Source organism: Lipotes vexillifer, unplaced genomic scaffold (assembly GCF_000442215.2).
Source record: "Lipotes vexillifer unplaced genomic scaffold, Lipotes_vexillifer_v1.1 scaffold830, whole genome shotgun sequence".
In the NCBI taxonomy this organism is placed as follows: domain Eukaryota; kingdom Metazoa; phylum Chordata; class Mammalia; order Artiodactyla; family Lipotidae; genus Lipotes; species Lipotes vexillifer.
The window spans coordinates 544430-556120 of record NW_006786980.1 but is presented as its reverse complement, the minus strand read 5'-3'; the positions used below and the strand labels follow the sequence as shown (position 1 = coordinate 556120).

At 46.7% G+C, this 11691-nt stretch overlaps 1 protein-coding gene across 2 annotated transcripts in view; it reads left to right on the top strand.

Moving 5' to 3' along the window:
• CRB1 (crumbs cell polarity complex component 1) overlaps positions 1-11486 on the top strand; it is a 147034-nt gene extending 135548 nt beyond the window's left edge. For both annotated transcript variants that reach the window (XM_007459660.1, XM_007459661.1), the window contains one exon: positions 11271-11486. In XM_007459660.1, coding sequence (XP_007459722.1) covers positions 11271-11486 — 216 coding nt within the window. The remainder of the gene's footprint in view (positions 1-11270) is intronic.
• The last annotated feature ends 205 nt before the right edge of the window (positions 11487-11691 follow it).

The window sequence follows — 11691 nt, the reverse complement described above, 5'->3', positions numbered from 1 at the left end:
AGCAGGAGTTTTAGACTGAGTTAAATGCTGTTAGACTTTATTTTTGTCCCCCCAAGAAGGAAGGCTGTACATCCTCAATACCAGTGCAAATAGATCTTTACCTCCAGTTGCATTTTGGGACATTTAGGTGGACTATTACCAAAATCAGACATAAGGTTTTTGTGTTCGTGTTTTGTTTTGTTTTAATCCTGCCATAGAGTTTTACCAAATGGCTTATTTGGAATTTGAAAGCCTGACTTCTGAAAGAACTCCTTAGTTCTAAAACTAAATACTACTTTAATCAATCTTCCCAATATGAAGGTTTCTATCTTTGCTGGTGGTAAGATACCCTGGTGTTCTAAGTGGTGACAAGCTCATAGATTTAGGATTGTTCACTTTGGATCTGACCAACCTCAGCATGGCAGGCTCCTTCCCTGTTTAGACGTAGCAAGTCTCAAATGATGTGGAAGGGAGAGAGCTGCACTGTGAAAGGATTCCCGTTAAAGCACGCCATGTATCTTTCATCTTCCAGGAGGCAGACTTTGAAACTGAAAATCGGATAATTTGATGTAAACCGACAATGACAATAGAAATAGCTACTTCTGAGATTTTTTAAGAGAAGGTACAGGGTATAGACATTCATCCATGAAACACTGGAAGCAAGGGTTTTTATTTCTATGGTTGCTTTGTAAAATAAGAATAGAGTAAATGGCACAATAGATTATATAAACAACGACTTCAATGACAGGCTGTCAAAGTTAAGGTAATATATTTCACATGGGTGACTTGATGCCACACTTTATCACCTGCACGAGGGGAAACCAATTTGAGTCTGGTCAATAAAATACAACCTCCAGAGCTGGGCCTGGGGCACAGCTGACATCATGCGGCAGAGCCTGGTGACTTGGCACTCACTTCTGCCGGGACCCAGCAGGCGCTGGCACGGCTGCCATGTGGGGGAGGTCAGACATTTAAGCTCGATTTGGTTAATAAACACGGACGCAGGTATGTCAGGAGAGAGGATGCTGTTGATCTTCGTGCTCTGCTAATTTAATGCAGGTCTGAGGTATCAGTGGAACTAGTTATTCAAAAGCTGGATTCACTGCAGTCTCACAACTGTTGAAAATTAAACTACATGTGCTGCAAGTTAAGGGTTACTGGAGTAGCTCATTATAGAGGCTGTTTTTTTCAGAGGCTGGAATCTTTGCTGAATTACTGAGGGACCTATTTGAATGTAGACTTGGACCAAATAATTTTCTGATAAGTTGGCCATAAATCCTCAGTAAAACAAGCTTGGTGTTCTCAGCATATCTGTTAGCGTTTTTGATCATTTTTATGGCTTTCCTTTTGCTGGTCAAATTATCCTTATATGCCCCTAAAGCCCCCCTGACGTGGATTAAGCCAACACAAACCAATAGACCTTCATTACTTTGGCAACTGGTTCTGATTTGGGGGCAATAAATACAATGACACAGACTAGATTACCTTTGCCAAAAGGACATGTGATAAGCCATAAGGATGTTGGGGATTTGGCATTCTTTCTCCTGCTTAATGTGAGAATGAATTAATAGCAGCTTTTCACCGACTGAAGAAAGTTGGTAAGAAGAAAGAATTCCAAGTGAGGAAAGGGCCAAGGTACAGCTTTTAGGTCAGGAAGGACGATGCCAGGAGATGGTGAGGAAGTCCATGGACGCCCACTGTGTGCCTGGCACTGCGTTACACTCCAGCAGGAGGTTTAGGGCCACATGTGTGAGGAAACTGGCATGTGATGTGATCCATGAATGTCTCAGCGTCTAGATGGGAGATAACCATCGATGGGAACAAGATTTACTAGGCAATAAAAGTATAGCAGGGGGAGAAATCAGCAAGACCGAGTAGCAGAAGAACAAACAGAGAAGAAGCAAGATCCACAAATTGGGGGCTTAGAGGAATTATTTTCACGGTAACATCATTTTGAAAAGTATTACTTTTCTAACTTTTTTGGGAAAAAAAATGAAAGCTAAAGAAAATCAGAAAAAAAAATAGTGCAGTGAACACATCCTTCATCCAGTTTCAACAGTTTTTTAATATTTTGCTCCCTTTCTTACCTCTATATACATACATTTTTTGCTCTAGCTTTAGAAAGTAGGTTGCAGATGTTGTAACACTTTACCACCAAATATTTCAGCAAGTGTCTCCGAAGAAAAAGGACTCCCTTCTACAACCATATACCAGTATGGCATTCAAGAAATTTACCTTCTCATATACTATCCATGTTCAGATTTCTCTAATTGTCCCAAAATTGTCCTTTAGATTTTTTTTTTGATCAAGGATACAATCAATTGCATTTAGTTGTTAGTTGTCATTGTCATTTCAGTATGATTTAATCTCAAAAGTCCCCCTGCCTTTTTAACTTGTTTGCTGGATATTCTCTTGCTTTTGAAATGTTGTATAAAATCAATTGATATACTTATCAATCACCTTCTAACATCTATAGACCATGTCAGAGAAGGGGTATAAAGAAATTTAAATCCTTCTGTGTCCTACAAAGCCCAGGTTAGTAGAGGGCTCCTGGCCTATGAGGCTGATAGGTTTCTTATAAGAGGTGTAGGTCCGATGTGCTAGGAAAGAACCTGCAGAGAATATCCATGAAATTACGCGTGTGATTCTGGCCTGTGCTTCGCTGAGGGATAGGAGAGTAGCTTCCTGGAAGGGAATCCGTTTGGTTACTGCCCAGGTTGGCTGAACGCTTTCCTGACACATGGGCTGCTGCTTCTCCGCGTGGGGCTCTGCAGAAGCAGGAGGCACTGCCCTCCACCGGCCTCCCAGGCAAGCAGGAAAGGCCCAGGCACGCTTCTCCTCTCTCCCGCTGGATCATGGTGTCTCCTTCTGCCTTCAACACGCTTCCTCACCTCCTTCTTCCAGCAGCTCCCTTTAAGAAAACTGGAGCATGTCATGAAGTCCACCTTCTCGCCTTTCTTTCTTTCCTTCGTACTCGCCTCTAACAGAGTGCCCGTCGCCTGAACTGTGGCGGTTTGTGTAGCCTCCCGGCCCGGGACCATCACTCCGCGGTGAGCTCTCTGAAGGCGATGCCTATGCCTTTGGATCCCGTGTGTCCAGGACCCAGGGAGCTGCCTGCCACGGTAACGGCGTTCACTGACGATGCGTGAGTGAATGAGCGCGTGAACAAATGGGTGAACCATGTCCCCACCAATGAACTCCCGGCAGTAGAGAAGTCTCCCGACGACTGCAAAAAGAATCGAATCAAGGCGTTAAACAGAGCCACGAGCACTACCAGTGGGTGAGTCAATAACAATTGATGGGCCACTCTGTGGAAAGCACTGCACTTGGTCGTGTCGGAAAGTTCCAGAGGAAACAGATACTCATCCGTACAGTCCTGAGGGGCGGGCTGGAGGATGGCCTAACCCCTGATGAACAGGGCAGCACGTTCAAGTGCACGGGACAGGTGACGCCGGGCAGGCCGGGCCGCAGCTCTTCTAAACGGGGCTGAGCCCTGGGCTTCCAGGAATGAGATGCTGGGAGGAGAGCCCGCGGGGTGCCCGGGGGATCTGCAGAGGGCAGCTAAGCCCCAGGGTGCTCTGAGCAGAGGAGAGGTCTCCCGAAAGGGCGTGTTCAACCTGGAGGAGCGGCATGGGCGGGGGAGGGGCGAGGGAGACAGGTTCCTGCTCGAGAAGAGCGGGTAAGGACCGTCGCTTTGCAGACGTGCAGGGCGTAGCTGATGCTGACCGTCACAGGGAAATGGGGGCAAAGTCAAAACGAGCCTTGACTTAAAACTCAGCAGGTTAGGCTTGACACGGTTAGAACTGATACGGTTAGCATCCGTGGGCTTCCCAGCCAGGAAAGCAAGCTCTTTTTTTTTTTTTTCTGTAGGGCTGGCTGGCTGGGGTAGATTCTGGGGCAAGAAAGAATGGCTAGAGAACTTTAACCAGCCACGTAAGAGACAGTTACTGTCTTAACCAGGTTGCAACCTTGAGAATGGACAAGAGCAATCCGAGCGGAAGGGCAGGGGACTGCGTTCTGAGTGGATCCCAGTGTAAAATAAGATGGAAAGGGTGTCCGATTGACAAACACAAGTGTGTGCAGCTCACAGTGTGGTGCGCACTACACAGCCCGAGTCTTCAGCTAGCAACCACTCTTTTCTGGAATGCAGAGAGAAAGAGAAGGAGAGAAAAAGAAGGAAAGGAAGTATGACTGTCTACCCAGGTTTTCTGAGACCAAAATGGGCCATGATAATGTCCAGGGGGTCACCTAGCGGAGACAAAAAGAATGTTTCACACATAGAAAATGGTATTTAAAAACCAAAAGATCTCTCGCATCTCCTACTTGTGTCACCTGATGACATTCCCATCCGGGCTCTGGGGCAGAAGGTGAAAGCAGACTGTTTGTGGCGGATTCCACGGAAAGGAATAGTAGCCAAGTTATATAATAATAATAGCCCCCTTCACTCTTTGATCACGCGGTTTCTGATCTGCCGCACCCCCCGCTCCCCCCCACCCCAGTGTCTGCCCGCAGCCCCTCCGAGGCGCCCTGACCCTTCAGCAGAGTTAGAGAGTGGCTGTCTCTCCTCCTGTGGGTCACAGGCTGAGGGTGTCCTCCTGCAGGAATCCCCGAGGAGAAGCTCTGTGCATGAAGTTGAGAGCTCGCCATGTGCTGCTGGGCAAGCCTTCTGCCCAGCGGCGATCACCACGGGGTCCCTGGGGTACGGATGCCGGTCCAGGGGCTGGGAGGCAGAAGGATGGAGCTGCACCTTGATGGAACTTCTGCCTCGGGAGGGGAGGGACGCCCCCCGTGAAAGGTGTCCCAGGGCGCAACGTGCTAGAGAGAGATGAAGCTGATTACAGTTAAAGAGGGCGATCAGGCAAGGCCTCCCTGAGAAGGTGACAGGATGTGATAATCCCTACCTGGAATTTAAACGTTTCTGTGCGTACAACATCTGGTAACCCCCCTGACCCAGGGTCAGCAGAAAGGGCAGCAATTATCTTCAAACAATGAATTTACAAAAACATAATGAAATCTGAGTTTGGGCTGCTGGGATTTGGTTCTTGTATGAGGCAAAGAGCGAATTTTTATTCATAAGACCTGGTCTTCCAAGGAGAACAATTATATCACTTATACTACCTGCTTAAGAAGAGAGAATAGGAAAGCTGTGTCTCCAAACTTCTAGCTACATCTATGCTTCTGCTGCAAATGTGGCGTCCTGAGTAGGAAAGAGCTTGTGAGACATCGGGGCAAGAATTCCAGACCCAACACTAGATGGGTGGGGTTGGGAACTGCCGGGCTCACCACTGTATTCTAGCTCCCACTGTGCTCACACAGAGGGCGTGTTCAAGAACCATTTGCTGAATGCAGGAATAACTGTGTCCTTTCATGACTAGTGTCACAGCACCCCTCAAATCTCAGAATAATGGTGCTCTTCCCCTAAAAGCCCACACACGTCATGCGTGGGCTGGTGGTCAGTTGTGAAAGAAGCGATGCTTTCAACTAGGGCTGGAACCCCGAACGTGCAGCCTTGTGCTGGACCAGCTCCTTTTCTGATTTGTCTCCCGTGTACCAAATTTCCAGTAGCGATTCCAACGTCTTCGGTGGGGCCTGATGTGGAAATCACATTAGAAGGTTCCCAGGACAGCACCCCTCCGGGAGCGGGGGTGGTGCCCGGAACCACCTCGTGTCGCCAGGTTTCTCCATCACCAGGCTGTCAAGACGGTCCCCAATTAGTACAGTTGTAAGGAACTGTAATTACTTGGTGAGAATTGGTTGAAAGACTATGTCGGCTTCCTTTGAGAGCCTATGTGTCTTCTGGGAGAGGCAGAGCAGCGGATGAAGAGGTGGGAGCACCAAGGAGAAAATGCTTCTGGGCTTGCCGTTCAGACGTCCCCCGGTCCCTGGTCCCTGCAGCCGTCAGCTACCTGGAGGGGGCTCCGTGGCTGCCATGCTTCCCAGTCCTGAGCATTTTACAAGGTGGCAAGAGCATCTGCTGGGTGGTCCCCTCCCCGTGCCAGGATGCTGCCCAAGGCCCCACTTTCAGCTTCTCAGTACCCTGTTTCCCCCCTTATAACTGTAAAGTGGACAGTGTATTTATGGTTGAAAATTGGCTGCTGCAGCAATATTCATTTAAAAACAGAGTTCTGGCACGTATTCAGTATTACTATGGAAACGGCTGTTCCTAGCAATTCACTAATAAGAGATAGTTCAAGGACCCAGGTCTGTGTGGGAGTTTTCTACCATCCACCAAATTGAAGACCTACTTGTTACAATAGTGATTCACAAGAGCTGCTTGCTCTCTCTCTCTCTCTCTCTCATCTATCTCTATTTTTAATTTGAAGGATGAGAGTCAAAGAGATGTCCTCATTTCACTTTAGATACACAGATGGAAGGTAAATATAACCAGCTTTGTAAAAACACATCTTTAAAGTATTTTTCCCATTAATCATTAATGCTCATAATAGTACATAACGTACTATTATGTGCTTGTGTAACACTACACACACACACACATACACACACACACACACACATTTCAGAAACTCACATATTGAAGCTGGAATATAACCTGTAATCAACTAGCACATCCAAACATTCTAACTTCCTGTCTTCAACTGTCTCCACATATTTCCACACAACGAACATATAAACTGAATTCTAAGAAGGATTTGGGGAATTCACTCCACCCTAGTGTTTTTTAGGAGCCAGTTTTTAACTCCCAACATTTCTGGTTTTTTCAACTACAAACGTACTTCTGCTGATTTTACAAAATCCGACGTGAGAAAAATATGCCCCTAAGGGGGAAACCATGGCCTCAGTCCTAGAATTTCCTCACCTCAAGTCAAAGCTTTAACGTCTTCACCTCCTTTCACCTGGAAATAGGAGGCCAAGTTTCCTAAGATATCCTGTTTTTCCAGGCTCCTTCCAATGTGTTTATTATTTTCACATTTTTCCAAATTGGCCCTAAATATTATGACAGGAGGATCCTGGTGCTGAGGACAGAGATAGTCTCATGTCTTTTCCTTTCCAGACAAGCCAGCTCGTTCTGTGTTTTCAAAATCAGATGAACTGACCAGGAGTCAGCTAGTGAGGGGCTGTGGGCCCTGACGGCCAGATGACCCAGACCCCTGCCAGCTCCAGGTCAGCGGCTGCCGCCTCTCGGCTCCCAGGTTGGGCTCTGAGTCCCGACTTGTTGCCAGAGTGGGTGGCATCTGGTGGGTGTTCTGATGCCCAAGCAGGACCGGGGAAATCAGCCGGGGAAGGGTCATCCCTCTGAAGAGTGCTAAACAGGAGTGGCCACAAGGACTGACTTCCCTTCTGAGCCTGCCCCTCAGAGAAACTCCACACACCTGGATATTCCATGTCTCAGAGCAAGCCTAGGACACAGGAACTGTCACTCCCGCTTTACAGGTGGGCAAACAGCAGAGATAAGTGTAGGACACCAGTGGCAAAACTGGATTCAAACCCATTTCCGTCTGTTTTGCAAATGCATTCTGTTTCCAGTCTCCCCTCAGAGGAATCACAGTATAGAATTCCTCTTCTGGAGTTTAAGGGAAAAAAGCTAATGTGTATTTCCAGCGTGTTCAAGCCTAGGCTCAGGTGAGAAGGTTCAAAATAAGTTTTGGCAGTTTCCCCCGAGAATGCCAGCGTGCATCCTTGCCTTGGGTCACATTTGGCCACAACCAGTCAATGTTTCAGAATGAATCTTCCATGGAGGAAAAAAAATGAAGCACCTATTTATTTTATTCTGCAGATGGGGAGTTCAGAGTCACCACAGTTTAATGTGATCATGTATAAAATGTACATTTAAACAGGATGTTAACAATACAGATTGCAGCATAAGCCATCTGAAAAGTAATTTTACATGAAATTTTAATTAATTTGGGGTCTATCTTTTCTGAAAAAGGTTATTCAAAAGTGCAGCATTAGCAGCACAACCCATCCAAACAGGCCTGGCCTTAAACTCACGCTGTTTTTCAGGACGGTCCACACCTGGCGGCCTTGTCAGTTCCTGTGTCCCAGCAGTTTCAGTTATCAAAGGATCCATTCCAGGGCTGTGTATTTTAAGCCCAGTTGAAGAATAGCGGAGCAAAAAAGGCCTTTCAGCCAGGGCAATTCAAAAGCAAAGGGCCCTCCAGAGGCGATTTCAAATTGACTCCCTCAGCTCCCCACCAAAGCCGAGTCACGTGCCCTATCTGGTATCCTAGGCCAGCCATTTCATCCAAAACTTTATCTGAAGCTCGGAATTGCTGCGTTAGGTTTGTAGGTTGGTTCCCGGGTTGTATCTGGAGGCATTGAGGGAGTTCTGCTTCATCTTTCAGAATTGAATGAAGTCAGCGAGGTGATACATCACATCTTCACGGTTGCTCGCATTCTCCTGCGCTGGGAACTTACTCTGGGACATTCTCTTTGGCTTTTGCATCTGTTGTGTCTCCTGATTCCCATCCCTGGGAGTAGATGCTAGGATCTGGTGTTACAGGTGATCAAACCCAGGGTCTTGCAGGGACTGGCTGAGGCCCGCCGCTCAGCACACAGCCGGTAGAGGCAGGGGGTTTCTCTTGGGTCTAGAGCTGGCCCTTCCATTCTCTCCACATTGCTGAGAGCAGTGGAGCCTCTACAGACAAGAGCCTTGGTTCCCCGCAGGTCCTGAGATAAGTGAAGCGGATCAGTCCTCTGGTTCTGCCAGAACTGGGGTCCCAACGAGAACTCAGCGCCTACACCTGCCATGTCCCCTCCCTCTCCAGCTGCAGGGCGGCAGGTGCTAGGGTCTGGGTGGCCTTAGTTTTCCCCATGCAATCATTCTCAGCCCAAATGAGAAGACACCAGAGAAGTTTAGAAAACAGAGGCAAACCAAGTGATTCGTCTCCTCTCTGTATGGGTGTGGACCCTCCCAACTCACCCACCCAGCAGAACAACCATTGACTCTTGACTCCCAAAGATGACACAGTTTACTGGACAGATTAAGGAGAATTCAGCATCTAGGAACAAGAGGGTTACACACTCTAGAGGTCCCCAGATAACACCAAGGGATCCATCTGCCTGCTGAGACCCAGGCTCTTGAGCTTTCAAGGCCAGGTCTATGGCTGTATTCATCTGTCCCAGCCCACAGTTATCCCTACAGATAAAGAATGTGATTGCCATACAGTGTGGCCGGAGAACCTGCCCTCTAGTTGAGGTAAACAGTTTTTCTCAAGAACGACTGAATTCTATGAAACTCTATATGCTTTTCTCCAATAACTGGAAAAGTTGCTGTGACCCAGAATTTTAGACAATAATGTGGAGAGTAGCAGCACACACCTGAATGTTGCCCAGGAACCTGACGCTAGCTTTTCCCAGCCTAAAGGCAGTCTTCCCGTGCACACCTGTTTCTGCTCCTGTGTATCTTATCCCAGCTAATGAGACCCCAGCCAACAGGGTCACCTCCTGTGGTGACCATTTTTGTCTTCCCTCCGCTCCCCCCAGCCTCGCTCGCACAGTCTGCCATGGACTGGCTCCGCCTCCCAAGTCTCTTTCCACCTTTTCCTCTTCGAGTCTCACTCCACTGGCAAACTTAGACCGAGGTCATCTCACCACGACTAATACAATAAGCTCCTATTTCCTCCACCTCCAGCCCCACCTTCACTTCCACCCACCCTCCACCCTGTTACCAGAGCCAAGTTTTAATGAAACACAGACTTGATCATATCATGCTCTCACTTAAACACCTTCACTGGCTCCCACTGACCTCAGGACCAAGTCCAAATCTTAGTGTGGCCTTCAAATTTCTTGTCCAGATTCATCTACCATATAGTTCTGTCTCTCACCAACTTTTTAAATCCTTTTCCCACTCAAACGTACACGTTTATGGACAATACATTTGGTCACGCCGGATTTCCTACTGTTTCCCCAAACTCTAAGGACTTTTATATACTCTTGGCCTTTTGATTTCAAATTGTTTCATCCAAGTAGAATTTCCCGCTCGAACTATTTGAATGTTCATTTATCCTTCAAAAGGTAATCACATGCCACATTCCAATATTACTCTACCTACACTCCTATGCGGTTCATTTATGACATTATCATAATCTGTTTATAATGTATGATTATCTGTGTATATGTGCGTGCGTATCTGAGCTCCAGATTTCAGACTTTGACTTATCTTCTATTTTTATCTCCTAGCTCAGTTCAATGTTTATAGCAGATAGTCAATAAGCATTGTTGAATGAATGAGGAAACTAATGAAGCACATTCAAACAAGGCTCATAGTGAGTACACCCAAGACAATATTATGAAGAGATACAGTATTAAAGGATTATATTAATTATATAATGGCTAAATCAAAGCACAGTGAACAACAACAGCAAAATAAAAACACAAAGGAAAACAAAGGTGTTTAAAATTCCCTAGGATGTTAAACTAACAGATTACATTTATAACAGTAGCTTGCTTAGGTAACAGGAAATGGGTCCTAGAGAAAGCTAAATGAGAAGGTAAACTAGTTTACTTCTGCTTTTACTTACCCTGACAGAAATATTTCTTTGAAAACCTGTTAAAAATTCAAATAGCAACTGTGTCCTGTCTTTAATATTTCTATGCAACTAAATCAGTTTCATTTTACCCATTGCTAAAAAGTGCTTGACAAACACATTGGAATCAACATTAGGCAAACCACTCTGTCCAAGGCACACCCCTGAGAGTCCAGGACCCAGCTCCTCCATGCGGGGCTCTGCCTGCAGTTTTCTGTTCCCAGGTTTAGTTCCACGTGGCGCACGTGTGTTTTCACAACCCTTCAATTGTCACATCGAATCCAAGCCAAAGTGATGACTGTGGAAACCAGCGCATTGCAGCCCAGCCTATGGCTCGAGATCTTTCCCATGAGATCCAGCTAATTTAATTTTCTTCCTTTCCCAAGAAAGGCTGTAAAACAACCTTTTTTTTTTTCAGTGCAAAATCAGAACTTTTTGCAAGGGAGTCGAAAGACTGTGAGACATACATCTCTATAGATGCAGAACTATTTTACAAATAAACGTGTGGGTTCATCGTTTGGCCTTGATGTCACACAAATGACCTCAGTCACTGAAATTAAGACACAGAGTAGACACAGTAGGTGTCTCCTGCCTCACTTTCTGACTCTAGACCTTGGACTCTAGAGACAGTCACATTCTCATGATCTGGGAATAAGGACACCTGACTTTCCTTCCACACCTTGATCTTTCTCCAGCACTGAGTGGCACCTGCGCTCTGCTTGCTTTCCATTCCAGGGTAGTTCCTTGACCTGGGCATTCTCCTTTGCTCTGTAACTCACATCACAATTATTTCTATCCTTGCAGTTGGCAGACGACTTGCTCTCAGACGTCTTCGCCGCCGTCGGTTCAGTGACTTTAGCCTTGTTGTTGATCCTCTTCCTGGCAGTGGTGGCCTCCGCCGTTGCCTCCAACAAGAGGGCAACTCAGGGGTCCTACAGCCCGAGCCGTCAGGAAAAGGATGGCTCTCGCGTGGAGATGTGGAGCATGACGGCTCCCCCTGCAATGGAAAGGCTGATTTAGGGCCATCCTGTCTCTAGAGGAAGAGATCCACACCCTGCGAATGGGGCACTTGTACCTGGGTGTTTTTCTGACAAACCTGGAGACATCAGGTTACAACTGGGACCACAGTGAAACTGTGGGAAGGACTCCTTTGACCACCTTACGGATATTCATAGTGGTGCAACTTGACACCATTGTTTTATTGTATTATGTTAGCCAATCACGG